The following is a 27,637-nucleotide window of genomic DNA, read 5'->3' as shown; positions in this document are numbered from 1 at the left end:
GAAGTGGAGATGTTCGGCTGCGGTGAAGGAGTCGTTGGCGTCGGTCGTGATGCGGATGGTGTTCCTGTGGACGATGGTGATGCCACCTCCGGTCTGGTTGATGCGGTCCCTCCTGATGATCTTGCACCCGTCCGGGATGGCGATGGCGATGTTGGGTGCAGAGGAGGCGTTCATCCAGGTTTCCGTGAGGAAGGCGACGTCCGGTGATGTAGCGTCGAGGAGGTTCCAGAGTTCCACGGCGTGTCTGTGGACGGAGCGGGTGTTGATCAGGATGCACTTGAGGTGGTTGCTGCTGGTGTTTGTCTTGGCGGGTGCGGGCAGGTTCGGAGGCAGGTGAACTTGCAGGTGCAGCAGGTGAAGGGTCCGTGGGTGCGTCTCGGGGTGGCTCGGCAGCAGGCGTGGGTCCGGCCGGCATTGAGGGCGTTGAGAGTGGCGGCGTCGTAGGTCAGTCGGGTCGTCTTGCCTCGGCGGGGAGGGCCAGGGGCCCTGGCACTGGGCGCGGTACTGAACCACAATTGTGGTAACTGGGATCTTTGTTGTGGTATTTTTGTGTGCCATTACTGTCAACCCGTAACTTGGAGGTGAAGTAGCCTTTTAGCACTTGACACTTGGGGAAGCATGGCAGAGCAGTTAAAGGCTGACTCAGGTATATTCTGTGAGCTAGATTCTCAGAGATCTACAAGGCAACAAAAAACACTCAATGACTCACTATCCAGTAAGTGTCTTTTCATTATCTAGTAAAAAATGTAAAACTTCTTTAAAACATTGTAATCGAACTTCTTTTTTAACACACCTTATGCTATATAGTATTTGCAACATTGTAAATAAGTATAAAATGAAAGGTAGAAAAAGCAACTCAAATGACTACTACAAAGTCTCACAAATTACAGAAGGCACGCTCAAAAAATGTTAATGTGTATGCAAAGGAGTAGCCAGAAAATAAAAATTCACCCCACTTTACACCGAAGCTCTTATGGCACCAAGCAAGCAATGTAAGTCATTGGACCCTCCTCAGAAGATCTTTTTTGTCTTTTTTTGTTCAAGCATCTCTCCATTCATCCTTTCATCCTTCCTTCCATCCACCCACTGATAGCCACCATTTCACCTTTACATTCTGCCATTCAGTCTTCCATCCAACATTCAGTCAGTGACGATTACATCATTCAATGGCTCATCGAGATCCCAACGTATCCATCTTCAAATCTATCCATCCTTTCACTCAGTCATCTTTCCTTTCACTTACCCATCCCCTCTTTCATCCATTCCTCCATCCATCCTGTCAGTTATCTATACATCTTTTGCTCATCCATACCACCTTTCACTTGCCCATCTTTCCTTTCATTCCATGCATTCATCCATCCTCCCTTTCACTCAGCCATTAGTCCAAGGGAACCACACTCGATCTCTTAAGGCTCTTTTGTGTCCACAATGCCATGGTGGCCTTCAAAAGCGAAGCTCAATGACCCACAGTGCGAGGCTCCCAGGTATAATGATTCTTGAGCCTCGCATTATTACACCTTCTTGGGGGATTGCTAACTCATCCTGAACATTTTTGAACTTTTGGAATTTAACATTAAGGGACCTGGTACTTCCCCCCATAAATGTACGGTAATTAGTTATTTGATTATGGTCATGTCTTTATCTGAAGGAGGCGTTGATGATGTTCCGGAGTTGGGGTGCGATGGTGGAGTCGGCCTTGTTGAAGACGTGGTGTGGGCAGGGGTCGGTCGGTGATCCGGAGTGGATGGTGTTCATCGTGCGGGCTGTGTCTTCGGTGGTTACCGTGGTCCAGGTGCGAAGGGTGGCGGTGGGGGGCGTTGGTTCGACGGTTGGGTGCGTGGGTGGGGCGCCGAAGCTGTTGTGGATGTCGGCGATCTTGCGGTGGAAGAACGAGCGAGGGAGTCGCAGAGGTCTTGTGACGGAGTGATGTCGTTGGTGCCGGTGCTGGGGTTGGAGAACTCCTTGACGATAGTGAAGAGCTCTTTGCTGTCGTGGGCGTTGTTGTCCAGTCGTTCCTTCAGGGATTTCTTCTTGGTGGTGCGGATGAGCTGGTGGTGCTTGCGGGTAGCGTGTTTGAGGGCGGTCATGTTGTCGGTGGTCCGGTCGAGGAGCCAGGCTTGCTCGAGGGTGCGGCAGGTCTTCTTGGAGTCCTTGAGGTCGTCAGTGAACCAGGATGCCTTCTTGCTTCTGGGTCTGCTGGGAGGGTTCTTTAGTGGCGCAAGGTCATCGGCACAGGCGGTCAGCCACTGTGTGAAGTTGCGGGCTGCTTCGTTGGGGTCCGTTGTGTTGGCGGGTGGGCTCTGGCTGAGGGAGGTGGTGAGCTGGTCTGCGGTGATCTTGCTCCAATTCCTGTGAGGTACCTGTTGCGGGTGGTGGTGAGTCGTGGATCTTTTGAAGCTGAAGTGGACGCAGCTGTGGTCGGTCCAGTGGAGTCCGGTGGCGTGGCTGAAGGTGATGTACTTGCTGGAAGAGAAGACGGGATCAAGCGTGTGGCCGGTGTAGTGGGTGGGGGTGTTGACCAGTTGCTTGAGTCCGAGGTTGGCGAGGTTTTCCAGCAGGGCGGTGGTGTTGCGGTCCTTGTTGTTCTCCAGGTGGAAGTTGAGGTCCCCGAGGAGGATGTAGTCAGTGGAGGGGAGGGCGTGCGGGCTGATGAAGTCTGTGATGTCTTCGCTGAATTGTGTGCGTGGTCCCGGGGGTCTGTAGACGAGGGTGCCTCTGAGGGTCGTCTTAGGGTCGGTGTGAATCTGGAAGTGGAGATGTTCGGCTGCGGTGAAGGAGTCGTTGGCGTCGGTCGTGATGCGGATGGTGTTCCTGTGGACGATGGCGATGCCACCTCCGGTCTGGTTGATGCGGTCCCTCCTGATGATCTTGCACCCGTCCGGGATGGCGATGGCGATGTTGGGTGCAGAGGAGGCGTTCATCCAGGTTTCCGTGAGGAAGGCGACGTCCGGTGATGTAGCGTCGAGGAGGTTCCAGAGTTCCACGGCGTGTCTGTGGACGGAGCGGGTGTTGATCAGGATGCACTTGAGGTGGTTGCTGCTGGTGTTTGTCTTGGCGGGTGCGGGCAGGTTCGGAGGCAGGTGAACTTGCAGGTGCAGCAGGTGAAGGGTCCGTGGGTGCGTCTCGGGGTGGCTCGGCAGCAGGCGTGGGTCCGGCCGGCATTGAGGGCGTTGAGAGTGGCGGCGTCGTAGGTCAGTCGGGTCGTCTTGCCTCGGCGGGGAGGGCCAGGGGCCCTGGCACTGGGCGCGGTACTGAACCACAATTGTGGTAACTGGGATCTTTGTTGTGGTATTTTTGTGTGCCATTACTGTCAACCCGTAACTTGGAGGTGAAGTAGCCTTTTAGCACTTGACACTTGGGGAAGCATGGCAGAGCAGTTAAAGGCTGACTCAGGTATATTCTGTGAGCTAGATTCTCAGAGATCTACAAGGCAACAAAAAACACTCAATGACTCACTATCCAGTAAGTGTCTTTTCATTATCTAGTAAAAAATGTAAAACTTCTTTAAAACATTGTAATCGAACTTCTTTTTTAACACACCTTATGCTATATAGTATTTGCAACATTGTAAATAAGTATAAAATGAAAGGTAGAAAAAGCAACTCAAATGACTACTACAAAGTCTCACAAATTACAGAAGGCACGCTCAAAAAATGTTAATGTGTATGCAAAGGAGTAGCCAGAAAATAAAAATTCACCCCACTTTACACCGAAGCTCTTATGGCACCAAGCAAGCAATGTAAGTCATTGGACCCTCCTCAGAAGATCTTTTTTGTCTTTTTTTGTTCAAGCATCTCTCCATTCATCCTTTCATCCTTCCTTCCATCCACCCACTGATAGCCACCATTTCACCTTTACATTCTGCCATTCAGTCTTCCATCCAACATTCAGTCAGTGACGATTACATCATTCAATGGCTCATCGAGATCCCAACGTATCCATCTTCAAATCTATCCATCCTTTCACTCAGTCATCTTTCCTTTCACTTACCCATCCCCTCTTTCATCCATTCCTCCATCCATCCTGTCAGTTATCTATACATCTTTTGCTCATCCATACCACCTTTCACTTGCCCATCTTTCCTTTCATTCCATGCATTCATCCATCCTCCCTTTCACTCAGCCATTAGTCCAAGGGAACCACACTCGATCTCTTAAGGCTCTTTTGTGTCCACAATGCCATGGTGGCCTTCAAAAGCGAAGCTCAATGACCCACAGTGCGAGGCTCCCAGGTATAATGATTCTTGAGCCTCGCATTATTACACCTTCTTGGGGGATTGCTAACTCATCCTGAACATTTTTGAACTTTTGGAATTTAACATTAAGGGACCTGGTACTTCCCCCCATAAATGTACGGTAATTAGTTATTTGATTATGGTCATGTCTTTATCTGCAATGGTGGCAGCAATGATTTGTTTCACAGAAAGAGCTGCTGGTGTGCTGGATCTCACAATAAAGTTGAGATAGGCTTTGGCTGTCTTGGATGTCAAACTGTGATGATGTAGCGGCACTCGTAAAAAGTAATCTGCTGAGTTTTGATCCTTCCCTGATTTTGCACAATCTCGTTGTCATACTCTTGCAGCCTTGTAAGGGGGCATTTTAGCCTTAGGATTTCCCAATGAATGTAAGCAATTCCTGGTGATCTGTGATGACAGTGAAGTAATGCATCCATCCACCCTTTGACTCATCCATCTACTCATCCATCCATTTACCCATTACACTCATGCATCCATCCTTTCACTCATTTATCCTTCCATCCTCTTTTTCACTCATGCATCAATCCATTTACCCTTTCACTCATCCTTACATCCAGCCTTTAATCCAGCCATCCATCTACCCCTTGCACTCATCCATCCATTCTTTCACTTATCCATCATTACATCCATCCGTTCATTCACCCATCTATCCACCCTTTCACTCAGTCCATCCATCTATCCACTCATTGATCCATCCATTTACCCTTTCACTCATCATCCATCCTTTCCCTTCATCATCCATCCAGTCACCCTTTCCCTCATTCTCCCATGCTTTATTACAGTCATTCATCTATCTCCCATTTAACTCTATCATCCATTCGTTCACTCATCGGTGCTTACATCGCTCCTTTGACTCATCCATACACCCTTTCAACCTGTCCCTCCATCCATCCATTATTCCATCAATCCATCTATCCATCATCCATTTATCCTTTCACTCCATTCATCCTTTCACTCACTCATCCACCCATCCTTTCTCTCTTGTCACCCATCCAACCACCCTTTCACAAATCCACTGATTCCTTCATCCTTTCTCTCATCATCTATTGTTTCTCCCTTTCACTCATCCATCCGTTCATTCATTCATCCATGCAACAATCCATCCTCCCCTTCACTAGCACACCCATCCACAATTGCACTCAACCATCCACCCATCCTTTCACTCACTTACCTTGCCACCCTTTTGCGTTAATTAAGAGAATTTGTTTGCCGAGTTGCAGACAGAAGAGGCACATCAAAAACCCCACCCACATTGTAGCTGCTAAAGCGGGGGCTGATGACACCCCTCTGTGTATGTGACTAGAAATGCAGGAAGAGACACGGCTGTGAAGCGATTTGCAGGTATGACTAAGAAGTTGTAGAGGGAACGCTCATGGATAGACACCCAATAAAGAATATTTAAGTGTGTTGTAGAAGAAGGCAGATTGAGAAAAAGCTTGGCAGCAGTGTTCTGCACCAGTTGAAGTCTCCTGATAAGGCATCCCAAAATGCCAAAAGAGAAGGCATTTCCATATTACAGTTCACTTGTTATGAGTGCACGAATCACAATTTTTCGCGTGTCCTAGAGCAGCCATTTTAAAAAATTTGGAGCATTTTGAACATGTTAAAACAACAGGCAGACACCATGGTGACTTGTTTCATATAGAAAGCTGCTGAATAAGAATGATTTCTGGCAGATTCCAAGGGCAGAGGGAGAGGACCAAGACTGGGTGGCCACCAGGCAGTGATTGAGAGAGAGGTTTCTCTACCAAATACAACCCGCTCATTTTGCTCCCTCGTGAGCTTTAGGCAATTATAGCTCATCCAGTTGGCAACCACAGACATACAGCATGTGAAATTAGACTGGGTAATTGATCTGTCTCCAGAGATACAGAGGACCAGCTGAGTGTCATCAGTGTAAGAGATCATTGTAATACCTAAAGAGAGAATAGTAGATGCCAGTGGTGTCACCTTAACATTAAACAATGTGGGCCATGGTCCCTGGTGGCACTCCACACAAAATATTGGAAGCATCAGATTAAACCGGTGGGATACATACTGATTGGGTACAGTGTTTGTAGGAGGTGTGTGGTTGTGCCTGGCAGCCCCTGAACATACAAATAGACTTGTGTGTTGCCCCTACAGTTCAAGGGACATACAGGATGCTCTTTTGCTCTGAGGGCTTCTTCTTCCTAGGCCTTATATACTGCCATTAGTAAGAGGCAACTTAACGTTTCTTTTCTCTGTGTTCTTTGAACTAGCACTCAAGTAAATGATAGTAGTGTGGATGTCCCTGTGCAAATGACTCATGGTTCTCTAGGGGAACCCAACTTTTCACAGGGCCGGATTCACGAAGATAAACTTACACTTTTCTACAAGTTTAGTAGCTGTTGGTATTCACAAACTATGTGCAGAGGTCTCCCCGCCCGAAGGCTCCTCACACAAGTATGGGGAGTGCTGAGTTATAAATCTCAACACCTAGTGAATTACATTATGTAGTACTAAAAACTGTTACAAAGTCAACTTTAAGCATCTAGCAGCTTCATCAAGCCACCTGGATACTCTTTGCAGCCCCCTAACCCCCATACTGTTAACCAGGTGATTTTGGAGGATTGTTTATTGCATTTCAAAAGATTCTGGCAATGCTGCTTTCTCAGAAGCAGTAAGTGTGTGACTTTTTACCTGCCTTCCTGGCAAGCCCTGGGGATCTCTCTGGTTGACAACTCTCACTGCCTACATTCCTCTAGCACCCAGGCTTTCAGTGCACTTGTATGGCCAGCAAGATCCAGTAGTAACCATCCTGAGGTTCCCCACAAAAAGGACCTGTTCACAAACATCCATGAGGATCCCCTTCCTTCAGGGTAACCAGAACATCCACTCTCTACTGATCATACGGTGGAGCTATGAAGCTAGTGCCACCAGCACTGGAGATGGAGTCCACAAACGATGCAGGAGTACAAGTTAGTTCAGAGGGGGTCCCTCACACTCCAGAAAGAGGTTCATCAACCATGCTGTTTTTCTTACTCATGTACTCCCCTTCTTCTAAACTTTTCTCCCCAATGCAAGGGGTTAAAAATGAAGATGGAGATTTCTAGGGCATGTGAGTCTCCTACCCAGTCCAGTGATGCTGCATCAACCCTCCCACTGTAATTGACACTTTCAGGGATCCTCTTACTAGCTGTTCAAACCCTTGACCAGTATTCCGAAAAAACCAAAATGGCAGTTGCCTACAAATTCACAGTAAATTACCTTCAACAAAGTTACAGACAAGTCTTAAAGGTAGGGTAGCAAAGTTGTCATTTGATTTAAAAAGAATATTAGAACTACTGGGAGTCACAGAGAGATGTTGATGGTCCACTTATTATTCTAGTAAATGATGTCCCTATTAAGAGCAAAAACATATGACAAGAGTTAGTGAATGCTAATAAAGAAAGCAAGCAACATTATACCTGGAAGAAAATAATATCTATTATAAAAAATATTGACTTTGTTCAAGTGAAACAAGCAGAAGGAGCTGCTGTGAGCATCTGGGAAAAAAATCTTAGAGGCTCGCTGTTTTCCCCAAATGACTCCCACTGGAGCAGTTGGCTCCTATGATGACCGGCCTGTACAGATACCGATTCAAAAAGGGGGTGGTGATGGACAGAGTATCTGAGTTAATCAGAACACTCCTACCCAGTCAACAGACAGGGCTTGATCCATCACCGTTTTTTAGCTCACTGCACCATCCCAGTTCAGAACCGGGCTATATGCAAATTAGTCTGTCCCTGGCCCAGTGCATCATGGGAACAGGGCAGACCAAACTACCAAGCCAATTCTTTACTCGAAAGGAAACAAGCTTCCGGGGACCGGTTTCTGGCATTACAGCCGTCTTCGGCCCGGCTTGCTTGAATCCTGATGGTGCAGTGAGCAAGGGACTCACATCTGAGCATACCCTTCCACGCTTGTGGTGGCCAAAACGATTAAAAAAGGGGGTGGTGATGGACAGAGTATCTGAGTTAATCAGAACACTCCTACCCAGTCAACAGATCAGGGCTTGATCCATCACCGTTTTTTAGCTCACTGCACCATCCCAGTTCAGAACCCGGCTATATGCAAATTAGTCTGTCCCTGGCTTAGTGCATCATGGGAACAGGGCAGACCAAACTACCAAGCCAATTCTTTACTGGAAAGGAAACAAGCTTCCGGGGACCGGTTTCTGGCATTACAGCCGTCTTCGGCCCGGCTTGCTTGAATCCTGATGGTGCAGTGAGCAAGGGACTCACATCTGAGCATACCTTTCCGCGCTTGTGGTGGCCAAAACGATTCAAAAAGGGGGTGGTGATGGACAGAGTATCTGAGTTAATCAGAACACTCCTACCCAGTCAACAGATGAGGGCTTGATCCATCACCGTTTTTTAGCTCACTGCACTATCCCAGTTCAGAACCCGGCTATATGCAAATTAGTCTGTCCCTGGCCCAGTGCATCATGGGAACAGAGCAGACCAAACTACCGAGCCAATTCTTTACTGGAAAGGAAACAAGCTTCCGGGGACCGGTTTCTGGCATTACAGCCGTCTTCGGCCCGGCTTCCTTGAATCCTGATGGTGCAGTGAGCAAGGGACTCACATCTGAGCATACCCTTCCACGCTTGTGGTGGCCAAAACGATTCAAAAAGGTTCTGAACTGGGATGGTGCAGTGAGCTAAAAAACGGTGATGGATCAAGCCCTGATCTTTTGACTGGGTAGGAGTGTTCTGCTTAATTCAGATGCTCTGTCCATCACCACCCCCTTTTATGAATCGTTTTGGCCACTACAGGTGTGGAAGGGTATGCTCAGACATGAGTCCCTTGCTCACTGCACCATCAGGATTCAAGCAAGCCGGGCCGAAGACGGCTGCAATGCCAGAAACCGGTCCCCGGAAGCTTGTTTCCTTTCCAGTAAAGAATTGGCTTGGTAGTTTGGTCTGCCCTGTTCCCATGATGCACTGGGCCAGGGACAGACTAATTTGCATGTAGCCAGGTTCTGAACTGGGATGGTGCAGTGAGCTAAAAAACGGTGATGGATCAAGCCCTGATCTTTTGACTGGGTAGGAGTGTTCTGCTTAATTCAGATGCTCTGTCCATCACCACCCCCTTTTATGAATCGTTTTGGCCACTACAGGTGTGGAAGGGTATCCTCAGACATGAGTCCCTTGCTCACTGCACCATCAGGATTCAAGCAAGCCGGGCCGAAGACGGCTGCAATGCCAGAAACCGGTCCCCGGAAGCTTGTTTCCTTTCCAGTAAAGAATTGGCTTGGTAGTTTGGTTTGCCCTGTTCCCATGATGCACTGGGCCAGGGACAGACTAATTTGCATGTAGCCATGTTCTGAACTGGGATGGTGCAGTGAGCTAAAGAACGGTGATGGATCAAGCCCTGATCTTTTGACTGGGTAGGAGTGTTCTGCTTAATTCAGATGCTCTGTCCATCACCACCCCCTTTTATGAATCGTTTTGGCCACTACAGGTGTGGAAGGGTATGCTCAGACATGAGTCCCTTGCTCACTGCACCATCAGGATTCAAACAAGCCGGGCCGAAGACGACTGCAATGCCAGAAACCGGTCCCCGGAAGCTTGTTTCCTTTCCAGTAAAGAATTGGCTTGGTAGTTTGGTCTGCCCTGTTCCCATGATGCACTGGGCCAGGGACAGACTAATTTGCATGTAGCCAGGTTCTGAACTGGGATGGTGCAGTGAGCTAAAAAACGGTGATGGATCAAGCCCTGATCTTTTGACTGGGTAGGAGTGTTCTGCTTAATTCAGATGCTCTGTCCATCACCACCCCCTTTTATGAATCTGTACAGATACTAGCAGCTGAATACTGGTCAAAACGATTATATTCAGAGGATCCAAGATTTTGCCAGTGCATACCATACATTTTCCATCTTCTATTTGAGAGTGACTTGTCTGGACGTTCATATGCTGTAAACTACATGTTAAAGATATGAGTAAATCTTCAAAATCTTTCTGAAAAGGAAAGTTCATGAAAAGGATGAAAACTTAGAGTACAACTTCAACTTAATTAACTTCATGGTGTGCCAACGTGGCACCAACAAATATTGTTATCATTGTCATGGAGAACTCAAATGTATGTTAAGAAACTTAGGTGCAACTACTTGGTTTCTGACAATCAGTTGTGCTCAGTACGTATGGGATGACCTGATTGAATTTTTGAGAGAAGTGAACTCAAACATTAAGGACATTAATGTAAAGACAGCAACAGAACTTTGCTCCTTGGATCCTGCTAATGTTTGTAGATATTTTTGCCACAGGTTTAAAGCTATGCTGTCTTGCATCTGCAACTAAAGAAATCCTCCTCTTGCGGAAGTGACTGATTTCTTTTGGTGAAAAGAGTACCAAGCAAGAGGTGCTCCTCATGTTCACATGCTATTATTGATCAAAGATTCACTGACTTTTAGACAGTGATCAAACTGGCTTGTCTTTTATAGAACAGTATGTAATATGCACCATCCCAAAAGATGGTGGTGAAAATGGCTTGAGACAGCAAGTTTTACGCGAGATGCCGATTGGATTCCTACGACCTGTCATTTCTCAAGGAAGAGTGAACAGCTGCAGTCAGACATATGCTGACACACAAAATACTGAAAAACACAAGCAATCTGAGAAGAACAGTTGCTTCCAAGTATATTAATGACTACAACCCTGTGATTCTGAAGATGTGGAATGCAAATGTGCATCAACAATTTGTTGCTGACAACTCCATCACTTCTGCTTGGTTTGTTACTTTATGTATGCGAAGCAATGTAACAGAAAACATAGAAAAAGGAAAATATGCAGAAGTTGGATGTGTTGGTTGTTTGGTGAAAGATGCTGAAGGAAATCTAATTAACCACAGAAAACTGACTTGTCCAACTAAAGACAGAAGATAACTTTTTCTATTTGGCACCTCAAGGCTTTGGATGCTGAATCAGATCTACTTGGAGACAATGTCTGCTATGAACATTCTTTCAATGCTGTAAAAGACAGCATTTGGTGTTCAGTCTTCCCAAACTCCTTGCAAATGTTAAAGATGATATTGAACAGGGAGAAACTATTGCTTAGGATATTGCTAAGGAGAGTGCACAAAGCAGCCAAAGTTCTGGACCACTGAGTCAAAATCCCCTTGGACAGTCAGTTATTCAAAATGAAGCTGCCATAGCTATGAATGAGGTGAAGACTGTAATGCAACAAGCAAGAGAGGAAAGTATTGATTTCGAACAATTTGTAGTACAACTAAATGATGAACAGAGAAATTAATATCGAAATAAAAGATAAAATAGAGAATGGATTTCTGCATGTCAAGAAAGAATGTGAATGCTCTTCATTTAAGCTAATCCTACTATATATCAGTGGTAAAGCTGGCACAGGCAAAAGCTTTTTAATTAAAAGTCTTACTACTTACCCACAGAGGACAACACAGTCAAAGGTATTGTGTGCAGTAACAGCACCAACTGGATTAGCTACATATAATATGAAAGGAATTACTCTTCTTCGACTACTTATGTCATCTGTTGAACATGACAATAAATTTCAATACCAAAAGTTATCCAGTGAAGCTTGTCATGAGGTGTCAAAAGTGTTCAAGAAAGTGAAGCTTTTTCTCATTGATGAGGTGAGTATGGTCTCAAACTTAATGCTTGCTTTTGTTCACTTGAAAATACTACATATTTTAAGAACAGAGTACAACATGCTTTTTTGAGAAAAGCAGTTAATTGTCTTTGGTGACCTACTGCAACCCCCGTGAAGGGACACCCTTTTATCAAGACACTTGTCAACATTTGGCTAAACTTTGATTGCAGAGAACTACTGAGGAATAAGGCTCAAGCATCCTACATGGAATATGGAAATATTCTGAAGGAGTTCTGACAAAGGAGGGGAAAGGTACCTTAGAAAGTCGCATTATAATTTTTTTTTCTCCTCTATGAACACAGCAGCACAGCTAAAGTTCCAGTTCTTTTAAGAAGGTAAAGCTATAGTCTGTTTAAGAATGTTCCAGTTTTAATGAAGAATTACAGAAACTGGAGAAAGAAGAAAGGTTTGATCTCACAGCTGTTTACAAAATGGAACACCAGGGAGTGACAATACTTCTAAGAGGAAAATTGCACTCAAAATTAGATCCATTGGAGAAATCTGTATCTAGGACTGCTGTGTATGCAAAAACTGTAGAGTAATTTTGAAGCATAATTAACATGTTAAGGAAGGATTAATAAATGGTGGGATGGGTAAAGTGGTTGATTTAATTAATTTACCAAATAGGAATGAGGTGGAATACTTAGCCATACAATCTCATCAGATTGATGGTGTGAAACAGTTTGGCTGATGTATTGTACATTTTTTGCTTGTAGAAGAATTTTATGTCCGGCAACAGCACTTTCCCCTTTCTCTAGCGTATGCTGTAACTATCCATAAATCACAAGGTTTAAGTGTAGATGCAGCTTTCATTAATATTGGAAGTACAGTATTCAAAAAAGGTATGTCACATGTAGCATTGTCTTGAGTAAGAACATTGTCCGGTTTGTTTTTGGTTGATTTTAATGAAAACGAGAACTCTTTACTTCTGCACAGACTTCAGGACTGTGGCATCGGGGGCACCGTCCTTAGGAGGTTTTCCCTCTTTTTGGAAAGCCGCCAGCAAACAGTATGGTCCCCCCTTTTTCTGCCTCTATCTCCCGATGAGGGTAGGAGTGCCACAGGGCTCTGTTTTGAGCCCAACTTTGTTCAACTTATATATGGCTCCACTTGACCTACTGGCAGATGGACACAGAGCTAAAGTTATATCCTATGCCAACTACATGCAGTTGTTTTTTTTACCTGCAAGAAGGATGATGCTCTGAGAGGAAGTGAAATAAACAATTGCCTGACAAAGGTGTTCGCCTGGTTTAGGGAAAATCAACTACTATGCAACTCCGAAAAGTCAGAAATCATTTTCTTCGGCCATAGCCCTGGTGTGGAATGGCACCAGTGGTAGCCCCAGGAGATGTCCCCCCCGGCCATCCCAGTCACCACCGTAAAAAACCTTGAGGTGAAATGGGATGCTGACATGTCCATGAAGTCCCAGGTCCAAGCAGGGGCAGGCACATGTTTTGGGCTACTGAAAATGATGAGGAATTTCATCCCCCTACTTCCAGTCTTGCATAGGAAAACCGTTGTCTAAGCCCTGATAATGTTAAGGTTTGACTATGTTAATGTTCTGTACCTAGGCCTCTTTGATTACATTCTCGGCTGCCTGCAGGTGGTACAAAATGTGGCAGCAAGGGCCGTTCTTAAGGTTGACCCAAGGACACACATGATGCCTTATTTGATGTCCCTGCACTGACTCCCAGTGCGAAAGAGGGTTAATTTTAAAGCCCTGGTGCTGGCCTTTAAAGCCTTTCACAACATAGGGGCCCAATATATCAGGAACAGAATTCAGCCCTATGCCCCATCCAGAACTTTGCGGTCCTCGATTCAGAGGTTGTCGATCGTGCCTAAGTTGGCTTGTGCGCGTATGGGCGGACGCTCTTTCCAGGTTGCGGCCTCAAAGCTATGGAATAGCCTGCTGCCCTCCCTGAGACAGGTGCAAGATCTCCTTAGCTTTAGAAGAAAGCTAAAAATGTGACATTTTTTAACTTTAGATGAAGCACCCGCCAATGTGTACACTGTTCGGTAAACATCATTTAGAACGCGGTGTTTACACCGCAGTGCCTTTATAACACTGCCATTACAACGCAAGTCGTTACTACGATTTGCGCTGGATGGCGCTGTGGGGCAAGGAATGTTGTAATTTTATATTCCAACACCTTCCCTACTGTTACGTGGACTGGTGTTGGAATATAGAATTATAAGATTCCAAAATTCGCGCCCTCCAACGCAAGTCGTTGTATCGACTTGCGTTGTAATGCCCGCGTTGTCAATTACCGCGATCTTTTAGAACGCGTTGTACTGACATACATCCCACTGTTCTGTCTATGGGGTCATGTCAGCACTCGGACACTCTCAGGAGTCGCCGTGCGCTTTACAAATACCCTGTAACGTAACATAACAAAAGAAAGTTAGTGTTCATGCATGTTGTGTCAGAGAGTACAATCGGTTAAGAAGTGTATATGCTTCTCATTAGGACATTATTCTGTTTATGAGAAACAGAAAATCTGTCCTAAGTGGAAGCTTGCAAAAGCATCAATGGTTGTTCCTCCAAGGAAACAAAAATAAGACAAGGAAGGCGGTGTTAAGAAGAAAAAACTGTAGAAAGAGGAAGATATTGTAGGTTTCCAGTTGAAAAATAGTAATGTGTCAACTGCTATGCTAAAGTTGTTCTCAGTGTACTTTTCCATTTACCACATCTTAAGAATGCAATTCAACATACAGCTGAGCACAAAAATCCTCTCTCAACTGTGTCATTGGCTGGAATGTTTTACATAGTTGTAGGACTACAGTACATTCTGCTTCAAGCATTTGAGATCTAGTAGACATATGTAGTGGCTCTATAGTGGTTTACTCTCAACACTCAACATGATGCAGATGAATTCATTATTGTCATCCTTGGAGTTTTGGAACAAGAAGAATAAATGTTTGTTCTTCATGGATCATCGGTGTTTAAGACAACATTTGGGCTACCAGGGGTGCTATGTCTTCAAAACAGACTCCAAAATTCAAATGTGCTTGACATCTATTTCGTGTAATGGACTACTTGCAATATCATAACGTTTTCTTTTTTCTTTTATGTTTTCATAATTAGTTCAGTAGCTATAGCTAAAATACTAAATTAAATATTTGTAGTGAGTACAAGGCATAGTGTCACTTATTTATGGTGCCATATAATTCAGTTCTGTTTTTTTTCTATAATCTAGATGATTGTTTCTTTCCCCAGTGTTCAAGGATGAAGCTTTGTGTAGTACATCATTTATGATGTATAAAAGTATGGAAGCTGAGAACAGTAAAATAGGGAAAATGAAATGCCTAAATTAAATGTATAAGTTCTTAACTATGTTACAGCTGTGTAATGCTTCATTATGAACATATCTAACAAAAAACAAGAGCAACCCTGTATGTCCTTGCGAACTTGGTATTGCTATTCAAGCAACAACAGAGTTCCCAGGAACTCATTTAATACACAGGAGAAAACAACCCACGTACAACAATAATTTTGCTGTACCCACTTCAGCTGAAGTGGGGAAACAGTATTATAAAAGTAAAAATATATAAAGTTTTCTGGGGCTCTCCCTTTGTAGTTTGACAGCTACAAAGGGAGAGCCCCAGCAAACCAGAAAGGTTTTCTAGGAACAAAAGATTTGATCAAATATCCAAAGGGCTTCCCTGAAATTTCAATAACCAATTGCCTCCTTCTTTAGTCGCACCACAAATATTGCACTGTTTTGGTTATGGTCACTTCACTGGGGTCACAAAGTCATGTTCAAATATAAAATGCATTTAGTGTGAATACCCATCAGAATTTATTTATATATTTGGCTACTTTTCTAATACTGTCTATGCAAAATAAATAACCCTCACTTCGGCTGAAGTGGGTACAGCAAAATTATTGTTGTACGTAGGTTGTCTTCTCCTGAGGCATAGGCTTTGTCAGTCATCACAAATGGTAGTAACTAAGTGATATATGGCTTGACTTTTTATTGTATGCTGCTTCTGTTTAAATCACGCAAGAAATCAAACCCCTTGCATAAAAGTGTATTAATTAGATTAAATGAGTTCCTTGTGAACACTGTTTCTGCTTGATTATTATGAACAAAAAACATTTCTATTACAGAAAGTTCGGACTGGACTGTTCCCATGAGGCACAGGGTCAGAATGATTTGCACATGAAGTTCGGGCTGGACTGTTCCCATGAGGCACAGGGTCAGACTGATTTGCATATGGCCATGTCTGAACTGGGGTGGCAGAGTGGGCTAAAGAATGGTGATGGATTAAACCCAGATCAGTTGACTGGGGGTGAGTGCTTGTATTGTCAACGCTCCGTCCATCATGTCCTTTGGTTTTTCTTTGTTCGCCATAAGTTGGCAGGGTATGCTCAGACGTGAGTCACTTGCTCACTTTGCCACTGGATTCAAGCAAGCCGGGTTGAAGACGGCTGAAATGCCAGAAACCGGTCCTCGGTAGCTTGTTTCCGGTCCAGGGAAGGCATGGCTTGGCAGTTCGGGCTGGACTGTTCCCATGAGGCACAGGGTCAGACTGATTTGCATATGGCCATGTCTGAACTGGGGTGACAGAGTGGGCTACAGAATGGTGATGGATTAAACCCAGATCAGTTGACTGGGGGTGAGTGCTTGTAATGTCAACGCTCCAGCCATCATTTCCTTTGGTATTACAGAAAGTTATACCGTACTGTGTAAGTTAATATTATGTATGAATAACATGTATTTCTCTTTTATTACAGATTGATTCATTTTTGTCAGTTATATAGTCAACTGACTGTTTACTTAGGTATATAATGCATGCAATAAGACATATTAACAGATATTGCTGGAAACACTACAAAACTCAACCACACACTCATATGTACTAACATAGCAAGGATTCACCTATATATACACACACTCAGAAACTCATGCTTACACGGATTCATTCACTGACATACTCAGACACTCACTCATATACCCACTGATGCATACACTGAGACACACAAGTAGACAATGATGCATACATTGACACAACCAGACACACACTCATGCATACAATGAGACACCCAGCAACACACTGATGCGAAGGCTGACACACCCAGGAGCACACTGATACCTACACTGACACACCCAGTCCATTGCTGACACATACACTGACACACTCGGACACACACTGAAGCATATACTGAGACAACCAGAAGCACATTTATGCATACCTTTCACATACGGATTCATACACTGATACAGCCATGCACACACTTATTCTTACAGTTAACTGCCCAGGATACACTCATACATACACTGAGGCCCCCAGGTATACACTAATGCATTCACTGACACACCCAGTCACTCACTCATACATACACTCAGACACCCCAAGACACACTCATCCATATACTGACACAAGCAAGCACACCTTGATGCATTCACTGATTAACTCAAACATTCACCCGTACATACACTCAAACACCTGAGTAAACACTCATACATGTACTGACACAGCAAGCAGAGACACTGATGCATTCACTGACTCCCTCAGACACTCACTCACACATACACTCAGATACCCCAGCACACACTCATACATACACTCCCACACCAAAGCACACATTGATGTGATCACTGACACACTCTGATACTTAATCATAAATACACTCAGACAACTTGTGACTTACTTATACATACACTAACACACCCAAACACATAGTAATGCATTCACTGACACACTCACTGGTAGATACACTCAGATATCCCAGGACAAATTCATAAATATACTGATACAGCCAAGCAAACACAATGCATTTAGTGACACACTCAGGCACTCACTCATCCATACACTCAGACACCGTGGGACATACTCATAGATATACTCACACACCCAAGCACTAACTGATACATTCACTGACACATTCAGACACTCCATCATACATACACTTAGACCAGGGGGGGGACACTGACACACAGGTAAAAAAAGTTAGAATTAAAAAAATGAAGAAATTCACTGAAAAAAACCAGAGGTTGCATGGATGTTATAGTTAGGCTCAGATTCTACTCATACAAAAACATAGAAATTCAGCAGTTATATTTAACTGAGTTAACTATAACGTACGCCCCTGCAATGCACTGCTTCTGACCTCACATATTACATCAATCATTACATGGTTAGTGACATCACTGATGACATCTCAAATGACATCACTGATGACATCATCCTGTGAGTGTAAGTGTTTCATTATCCTTGCGGTAATTTATGCGAGGTCATAAGCAGTGTAAGTTATAGTTAGCTCAGCTAATTATAAAAGCTGAATTTGTATGGTTTTCAACAAGTGAAATCTGAGCCTAACCAGAACCTTCATGTCACCTTTGTTTTTGTCTTATTTTCTAACAATAACATTCCTTTAACCTTTGTTTTTTTCAATGTATATATATATATATATCATCTTCTGCGGGATACTAAGAGCGTTACAATTTGGAGTCTCACAATTGAATAAACACATTAATTATAACCTCTCTATGTGTCCCTTGTAATGTAACAGGAATGCTTTTTCACAAGGACCAATATTTAAAAGTATCAAATGTAGCATGAGCATGGAGAGTACATTGTCTTATATCGTTTCAAAAATAAAATAGAAGGGGTGAAGTACTCACCATTCAAAATCCCAGTCAGAGCAGAGGCAGGGCTCTGATATAATGTACCTGGAGTAGTCTCTTCCTAGTGAACATTGTACTCCTGGTCTGCGCTTCCTGTACGTTTTCCTTTCTCCCATAACACAGAGCTCCCCCTTTAAGGAAATTGCACAAAACTTGAGATTAAAACTGTGCAATTCAATTACATATCCTTCCTAGCTATATCGCATCATTCCATTTATACACAAAGTCATATTTTTTTCTTGTGCTTTAGTTATCTACAAAATCATTACAATAAACTTATGGAAAAATTAATTTCTTTCAGGAATTTAAAAATTCCTAAATCATCTGATAGTAAATATTTGTAACACAAGTGCAACTGGTGCTGTTCTCATATTATCAATTAATGTGCATATCCTGGTACTTTTCAACATATTCAATCCATTGCATGTTTGAAACTCTTTTGGGGGTCCCAGCCTAGCTCCGAAAATTTTGAAATGTGAAGCTGTACAATCAGAACAGCATAAATATATTCCTCATTCTCCAAACATGGGATCCTAAATATAAATGGCTAAATGGATGAGGTGTGCACAGTGCATAGGTCCACAGTGTGTTAATTCGTGCAACACCCATTTCACAACTGTATTTAGCTCTCCAAATATTAAGAATTCCCTCGACAATTTACTTCTGGCAGAAAGGTGATTTTACCATCGGCCATAGGTATGGAATGAAAGGAAGAGCTATTCATGTCCAGAAGGACTGAAGTAAGATGCTCGTTATGAAGCTATAGTATCAAAATACAAACATTTTTTACACTCATTATAGCGCCTCACTGTCCATAATGTACTCTTGCAAGGCATAATAGAGAACAAAAACCTATATTGCTTAGAAACTGCATCATATGTGAACATTAATAATGTCTTAGCCGAATTAACATTTTGAAGACAAAAATAGCTTTTGGCACAATCAATATATGAATAGATGACGATCCTTAAAGAAAAATCACTTAGGGGCATATTTTCAAGAAACTAACACCGCGCATTGCCGCAACTCATTTTGCTGCACCACTCTACATTAGTTTCAGAGCACAGGGATGCAACATATTTATAACAATATGTCACATCTCTGTGCTACTCCCTGCGCTGGCGCACAAACTGCTGCCACGCACTGGCGCAGGCACTCTTGCACCATGGTGCAAGGATGCCTGCATCGTGGGGAGATTATTTTTGTGCAGGGAGGGCTACCTTCCTGAACAAAAACAATAACTTGAGGTGATTTCCTCTTCCAATTTGTGCTGTAGAATGAAGCATGCATTGAAAAAGGAAAAAAAACGAGGAAAAATTCAAACATTTCTCCTCGTTGCACCTCGTTATACCACCTCTAGGGTGGCATAGCATTCTGACGCATTTCCAGATTTACGATTCCTCGTAAATCTGGATATGCATCAGTGGACTTGGGTGTTGCATGGGAACACACACAGCAACACCCATGTCACGCCTCTAACATGCAAAGTGTTGCAAGAAAAGGGGCAATATTTACAAGCACATGTCAAGTCACGAAGGGTGAGTTTACCTGTGCTTCTAAATATCACTTAGCAGGTTGGACCGCCGGTGCGTCACGCAACGTTAAGCACCAGCAGCACAAGGATTGTAAATCTGCCCCTTACTCTTGTTATAATCGAAGTCTATTTTAGGGGCCGTAGTTCTGCGTTTCCTTTGCAATGAGCAGTTAACATCGAGCTCGCAGTAAACCAATGCCCCCTCCAATGACAGCATCATTATAGAAATTACAAATCAGCTAGCTCGAGTTAGCTGGCATTTTTTAAATTTATTTCTACCAGTGCAATGCATTGAAAGATTTATCTTGCGGCGGCTCCTGAACATTGTTAATTAGATTTAGATCCCCACCAGCTTTCACATCATGCCATGTTTCCTGTTAGCAATGTTCTCTAAAATGCTCACTTTCTCCAAATATGAGATTATTTTTAAGTGATTTGCAAGACAATTTCCAATATTTTTATCAGTCGCTTTGTTAAATGTATGCTTTGGCTTTATGAAAGTTTCGTCTTGCTCTTGCTGTGCACGTTTACATCTAGTTTGAGTGAGTATTTTTAATTGTAGAAAATATTCTAAGTACATTATTAGAATGCAGCAATAAACACACCTTCTCATCCAGCGATTTCCACATACATAATGAATATACTGAGCAACTGTGCATGTGACCACATGCATAATTGTACACAGCATACCATTCATAATCTATTACAGTAAAATTCGCTTTTTTTCTGAACCGCAAAAGTGAATTTGTACTTTTAAAAAAGAAACATTTGCCCATGTAAGTTAAACTGACACATACAAGAGACCGTGTGATTGAACCCATTTGTCTGAGGACATATCCGAGTTTTCATGAATTCTCATCTCTTCAACTGTGGCAGATTGGCAGGAGAACTCACTTCGCTATCCATTTACACAATAGACATGTATTGGAATATAACGTATAATTCTGCATTTGGAAATATAACAATAAAGTGCACTTGAATTATTTAACCTTTTTTTATTTATTCATTTTCCCCTTAGACAACCCCTTTCCCCTACATTTCCATTAATTTTACGAGTGTTCTCTCATCATTGCGATTCCAAAAATATACTTGGTCCTGCTATTGACAACCTCACCCGCCAGGGAGTCCCCGTACAGAAATTTACAACCAGATATACTTTTGCACTCTAACTTACTCCAGACACAAAACAATGACCAAATCCAGATTCTGTGTTTGGCTAACCAACAAAATTTTGGTTTTGCCTATTATCTGACATTTCCCTCCAATGTTACCACTATGAACAACCCTCTATTCTGAGAATGCAACAGTGGTAAACGCATTACCGATATATAATTTGAGCTGACAAAAGCCCCTTAAACATACTAACCTTAGTGGTTAACAGACAGACACTAACTATATCAGCCACCACTGTACTTATTTGGATACTTTTTGCTCATAAGTGGCTGAAAAATATCATGTTAACAATATCCAAAGGATACATATACACAGATGAATGCAAGATTCATCTCTGTATTTAGCGTATTTTCATTGTATTACCTGGTTGTGCAGATGCCAAGTCTGGAAATCATTTTCATTGCATCTTCTCCCAAAGATGGATTTGTAGTCCACTTTCACGAGCTGCCACTCTGAACGGAGGCTAAAGTGACCAAAAACTCTAGGTATAGAAAAAGAGAGGAGGAGTCAATTATTATCCACTAAAATGGTGACATTTAGGTCTGTTAAATAAAGGTAGAAAATGGAATTAGGTAGTATAATTAGCTCAAACTTCGCTCAAAACAGCAATGGCTTTTTACACACATGCACTGCTTCAATTCTAAATTCCTGCACTACATCAGATGCTTACCTGTTGAGATCAGAAACAACCATCACTGGTGGCACTATATCAACTGTGTGAAGTGGTACAGTCTTTAGATGGTTGATTATTACCTCCAGAACTGCTCACAACAGGTCTAATGTTCGAACCTTTGAGCTATGTCTTCAAAGGTTCTACTTTCCAGCAAGCTGTACATCAGTACCATCCCTGATGCTCTTCAGACTTTACATGAAACCTTTCAGCTCTCTACTGAGACGAGCAAACCTCTCTTTCCACCGTTATGCCAATTTCAGAAAACTCTATTTAAAGTCTCCAGAAGACATGGTGCTCCGGGCCAAACACTAGATCACAAATCAGGGACGTCACTACACCTCTTAAAGTTAACCCCCATAAAATGGAATTATTTATACTCTCCTCTCCTTTAAGTGGCATTCCTTCCAAGCCTGGCTAGACATCTCTAAAATGCTTGACTGCAAGCCCTTCATTATAGAGAACGTCATGTCAGTATGCTTCATCCTGCATAAGGGCCTGACCCTAGCTGCACACACATATTCACTATCAAAAAACTACTTAGAGGAATGAAGTCACTTATACCTGCAGAGGACCTTACAACAGTGCTACAAGATCTTTCAAGATTATAGCCTGGCCATTCACTACTGTATGGGGTTCATATTATCCACCTGGCAAACTAATGACAATTCTCAGTACGGAAGCTATACTAGTTTCAGGCACCCATATACCTGCTCACACCAATCCAATCTTGCCATCTCCAAAATGGCTCATTGTTGAACCCAGAAGCACATTCCAACATTCTTTTATTGTCAATAAAATCCTTAAAAGGCAATTGACAAACTGCTTGTAACAGAAATTAACCATATTGGGAGCTCTACTACTTCCTTTAAACTTTAAATGCTTCTCTTCAAAACTAATCCGAAACAGTATATCTGAACTACATCGGTCCTATTATCAACACCAGCCCTTCATGTGTCGCCTTCAAACAAGAACTGAGTCTCACTTTTCTAGCGTATTTCAATCTTGACTGAAGTTTAACATAAATTGATCTCGCCTTCAGTACCCACACCTTCCAATGATCCAACCTCCACTACCCGAGAACTGTTTCTTCTCTTTTTCCCAATACTTAGTAGAAGAATCGCAACTTTTGCTAATTCTTAGGAATATTTGTAAATTGTGTCACTTGCAATCTTAATTTGAATTACCTCTTAAACCTATTCGTGCCGATATTACTTACCATTGTGTTTAACTTCTGCTATTATTAATATTTTATATAATTTACACATTTTACCAATGCCTATTAATATGTAACTTGTGTTAACATTTTGTTTTGATACAAGGTGTTCGGCTGTCATTGGGTCTCGATGACGCTAAACAAATTTGTGAATAAACAAATAAATAAATGTCAACTTTTGATGCTTTTTAAATTCTAGACCTGAATCTGGCCAGTCTGCTTTGATGTGAGCATTCTTCCTCTTCACAATGTCAGTAGAAAAAGGGCATTGTCGATGTCAACGGTGGGATTTTTTAAAACCATCATTTGGCTAGATTTCATTTTTTTGTGTTTAACAGGTAGATTCATGAAAGAAAAATCGGCTCGCAAAGGGCCAGATTCTGCGAATCTGGCCCTTTGCGAGCGCAATCTTTGCATTTGGGATTCATCATCCCAAATGCAAAAATCGCTAATTGCGGAATCGCATATTTGCGAGGAATTGCATTTAAGGAATCTCTATTTGAGATTCCTTAAATGCAATTCATTAACCATTTTTTATTTGCGAATTCGCTATTTCTGGCCGCTATTTACCGCGAAGTGTAACTTCGTGGTAAATAGCGAAAACGTAGAAAAATGCACTCTAGTGCATTTTTCTAAGTGGTATGTTACACACACACATGTCCTTTGGACATGTGTGTGCGCAACATCAGGCTACATTTACATTTCAGGGGTGCAACAGGGTGTCCATTGGACACCCCTGCACCCTTGAAATCGCAAAATCAAAATGCGAATCGCTAATAGCGATTCGCACATTGATATGTCTTCCCATTCATTCCTATGGGCCTTCAGGCCCATAGGAATGAATGGGGAGTTATTCCTTATTTGCGATTAGCAATTAGCTAATCGCAAATAAGGAAGCTGTAGGAATCGCAATAAATATTGCGATTCCTACATGAATCCCGTTTTGAGAGTCTGTAATAGCGATTCCTTATTATTCGCTATTACAGACTCTCAAAACATGCCGATGATGAATCTGGCTGATAATTCTTTATTAACATTTTGCAAAAGATTATATCTTGAAAACAATAGCATCGGTGGCATGTTTACAATGGCCGGATTAACAATTTAATGGGAAATTTGAGCGACATGTTCCTCTTCAGGGCTGGGAAAAACATATATCAGTTTGGCTAGATTTCTAACCCTCTTTGCGGCGTGTCCTTCTAATATTTCTGCATTTGTTTCAGTGGACAGAGGTCTGCTATTCTGACTTAGGAAGTTATAGAAAGTCCCGAATGACCTGCCCTGCCCATCCAGACGCAGAGGGATAGCCACAACTGCCATGCTGTAACTCTGGGCTCTGTTATCTCATGTGCAGGTGCGTATGCAAGTAGTCTACAGTTTCACTCTGCTGTAGGCCTCAGTTTGCATAATGGGACTAGGGTGCTCTTGTGCAGGGGATTTTGTCTTGGGCTTGGCAAGTGTTATTTTTGATATAAGCCTAAATGGTCAATTTAGATTAGCAGAATACCAGGTTAGTAGAGGAGTCAATCTTAAAAACATGATGAAATATATTAGGCTTTGAAATTGGATAGATGCACAGCGCATTTATTTCTTTACGGTTGTGTTTGGTTTTATTGAAATTTATGGTGCACCGAAAGGTGGCGTCGAGGGTCCGACGGCGTCATGAACATAAATTGAGAAGTGAGACTAGAGGATCTCTTGAGTCATCCCTTTACGGGCACACATTTTGTTGTCTTCCTTTAAAAAAGACTTCCACTCCGTTAAGTAGATTGTTAGTGTGTTTTTTATTTCATCAACACTTTAACTTGTGGATTGCAAGCATACTTAGTTAAATATATTAGGCGTCAGTCAGGGATAATGCATGGTCTTCTCCAGGACCTTGTGGTCTTAAAGCAGATGCACTGTACCTCTCATTTGATTTATTTTATTGGATTAATGAGGGTCTCGTAAGGCACTAACATGTTACCACCTGGCCACCTTGCACAACTCAGAGTCAGGCAGTGCAGATCAAGCATGTGCCTTCCATTAGAGAGACACTGGACCAGGTGAATCTCTTTGGGGTGTTTCCGTTTGACCTCAATTCACCAAAATGCCAGGGGTAGCAGAAGCAACATCACAGACTCTTTGACTCTTATGCCATCATAGGAAGTGACATCATAGGACTTTTTACCCTAAATGTTCACAGGACTAGAAGTCACATGACCTTAACACTGATGACAACACAAAACTTGAAATTGTTGACGTTCCATAATAAGTGCAGGATTAATATAACAACACAGTTCTATTTTCAATACCACCTATATTAGGGTGCTAACATGAAAGCAGAACGGGGGCGTGCCTTGGCGCTGATGTAGGAGGAAGCGGGTCTCGGAGCTCTGGCCCTTGGCTTCCTCGTCTATCATGATCCTGAACCCCTGGCATTCCAGCCCGAGGTGTAATCAATGGCTGACCCCCTCAAGGACCTGCAGCTGCAAGCAGGAGAGGTGATTTGCGGTGGAACACCACATACAGCGATTGCTGGCAATACAAAGGCCCCGAGATGCTGCAGCTAAGATGGCGCCTGTGAGATGAGGACAGGCTGCTGAGCTTATGCCCTGGTGGGAAATCAAGAAGTGGAGTGGGTAGCGAGGAGCGGGGCTGCTACGGGACCTCCCGGTGAGCCATTGAGGGACTGCTCCACCACCGGCAGCTTTCAAGGTGAGCCGAGCCCTGTGAAAGGAAAATGAATTGATTAGCCAGGCATGCACGAGCAGGGCGTGACCGACGACAGGCTTCGCACTTGAGTGCACTCTCCGGGGGGAGGTAACGGAGACTCCCTGCCCCCGCTGCTTTCTTGAAGTGTCCGCTTGCCCATTAAAGTAGAGAGACTTGCAGCAGAGGGTTTTGAGAGACTGTTGGAGCCCGATGCTGAGACCCTAAAAAGAGGAAGGGGGCACTGAGTGAAAAGAAGGGCTCAGGGCCCTCTCCTATGGTTGATTGGTATGGTTCCAGTGGCCGCCCCATGCAGCATCCTAGGAGGAAGGCGTACAGAAGCCTCCAGTGACACGAGGACCCCAGGCCGCTAGGGCCCGACGTGACTGGGAGGACAGGCTGGTTGGGTCTTGATGGTGAAGTCCTGCATGGCGAGTGTAACGTGCAGGTGAAGTGAACCACTGCCATGTGCACAAGGGACCGGAATGGGGGCTGGCCATGGTGGAGATCTGAGTAGGAGCTGAGTGGCTGGGGGGACCCCTAGACACGAAATTAGGGGGAGTGGTGAGGGCCCGGTAGAGTGATGGAGGACATATGCGGTGTAGCGGAGTTTTGTGAGGGCCCACTCGACGAGCCTGTAGGATGCTGCTCCTCCATGGGTGCCTATAGATCTGCTGTGTGAACCCACATTATGGATGGAGGAGGGGGACAACACTGTGCCATTCACTTGAGCTTATCAAGTATTGGACGCTGGGGAATGATTGCACAAGTGGAGACCTGTGGACAAGCTGAGGAGGCCCCTAAGCCGTAGGCACCACGAGGGGAAGGCCCTCATGGGGAAAGTCACTAAACGGAGGGGCCAGGCACAGTTCCTGCAGGAGGCGGGGGGACCCAGACTGATGAGGAGGTGGATCCCATGGACCCTGTAAAAGGAGGGCCATCAATGAAGCCCACGCTAGCCGACATAATGAAGGCCATCACGGCGTCTCGGGAGGCACTTGAGACTCCATTGGCACTGACCTAGCACTACTGAAAGATGATCATCCTCGCCTAGTAGAACGGGTCACTGGCATGGAGAAAATGATCACAGATATTCCATCGGAGGTTACGGAATTACGAAAATCTCTCACGGAAGTGGCGTCCAAAGTTAAGGCACTGGAGGCCTGTGCAGAAGACATAGATGGGAGATTACGTCACAACAACTTGTGCATAATTGGTGTGCCTGAACGAGAAGAAGGAGAAGATATAGTACAGTTTCTGGAGGACTGGATCCAGAAAGAGATAGCACCTGAAGGGCTCTCTTGACTCTATGCCATTGAAAGAACACATAGAATATTGACTCGACCTCCTAAACCCGGGGCACCAATCCTGGGTGCTGCAGAGGAGTCAGAAACAGAGAGGCCTGTTGTTACTCCTCACACTGTAGATGAGCTGGGTTGACTCTTGGAAGTTACCTTGGGGACATATGGAAGAAAGAGGGGCGGGGGACCTTGGTGTATATTATTGACGCTCAAGAGTCGGGGACCTGGAGAGACCAATCACTTTGGTATGGAGGGAGTCCAGATGGAGGGAGTTCCAGGATAAGGGAGTTGGGTAGTTTGTTTATTGTGGGAATGTTCACAGGGGACCAGGCGTGACCGAAGGAAATGTGAAAATAGATATGATTAAATTCTATTCCCATAGGATCCAACATAGATTATAAATGTATCTCTTAGAATGTCCGGGGGATGCACTCTATGTCAAAGATGTACAAGATGCATGCTTTTCTGGTGCATAGAGGGGCACAAATCGCATTACTTCAAAAGACCCATGCAAGTGAGAGAGAAGGAGCTCCTCTGAAA

At 43.7% G+C, this 27,637-nt stretch overlaps 1 protein-coding gene across 1 annotated transcript in view; it reads right to left on the bottom strand.

Moving 5' to 3' along the window:
• LOC144753513 (VPS10 domain-containing receptor SorCS3-like) overlaps positions 1 to 27,637 on the bottom strand; it is a 2,605,581-nt gene that overhangs the window by 501,385 nt on the left and 2,076,559 nt on the right. The window contains exons 15-16 of the mRNA XM_078641177.1: positions 21,583 to 21,700; positions 18,510 to 18,643 (exon numbers count right to left, since the gene is read on the bottom strand). Coding sequence (XP_078497303.1) covers positions 18,510 to 18,643; positions 21,583 to 21,700 — 252 coding nt within the window. The remainder of the gene's footprint in view (positions 1 to 18,509; positions 18,644 to 21,582; positions 21,701 to 27,637) is intronic.

The sequence above is a fragment of the Lissotriton helveticus genome, chromosome 5_1 (genome assembly GCF_964261635.1).
Source record: "Lissotriton helveticus chromosome 5_1, aLisHel1.1, whole genome shotgun sequence".
NCBI classification, from domain to species: Eukaryota; Metazoa; Chordata; class Amphibia; order Caudata; family Salamandridae; genus Lissotriton; species Lissotriton helveticus.
Note: the sequence above shows the minus strand (reverse complement) of the source record. Positions and strands in the feature narration are given on the sequence as shown.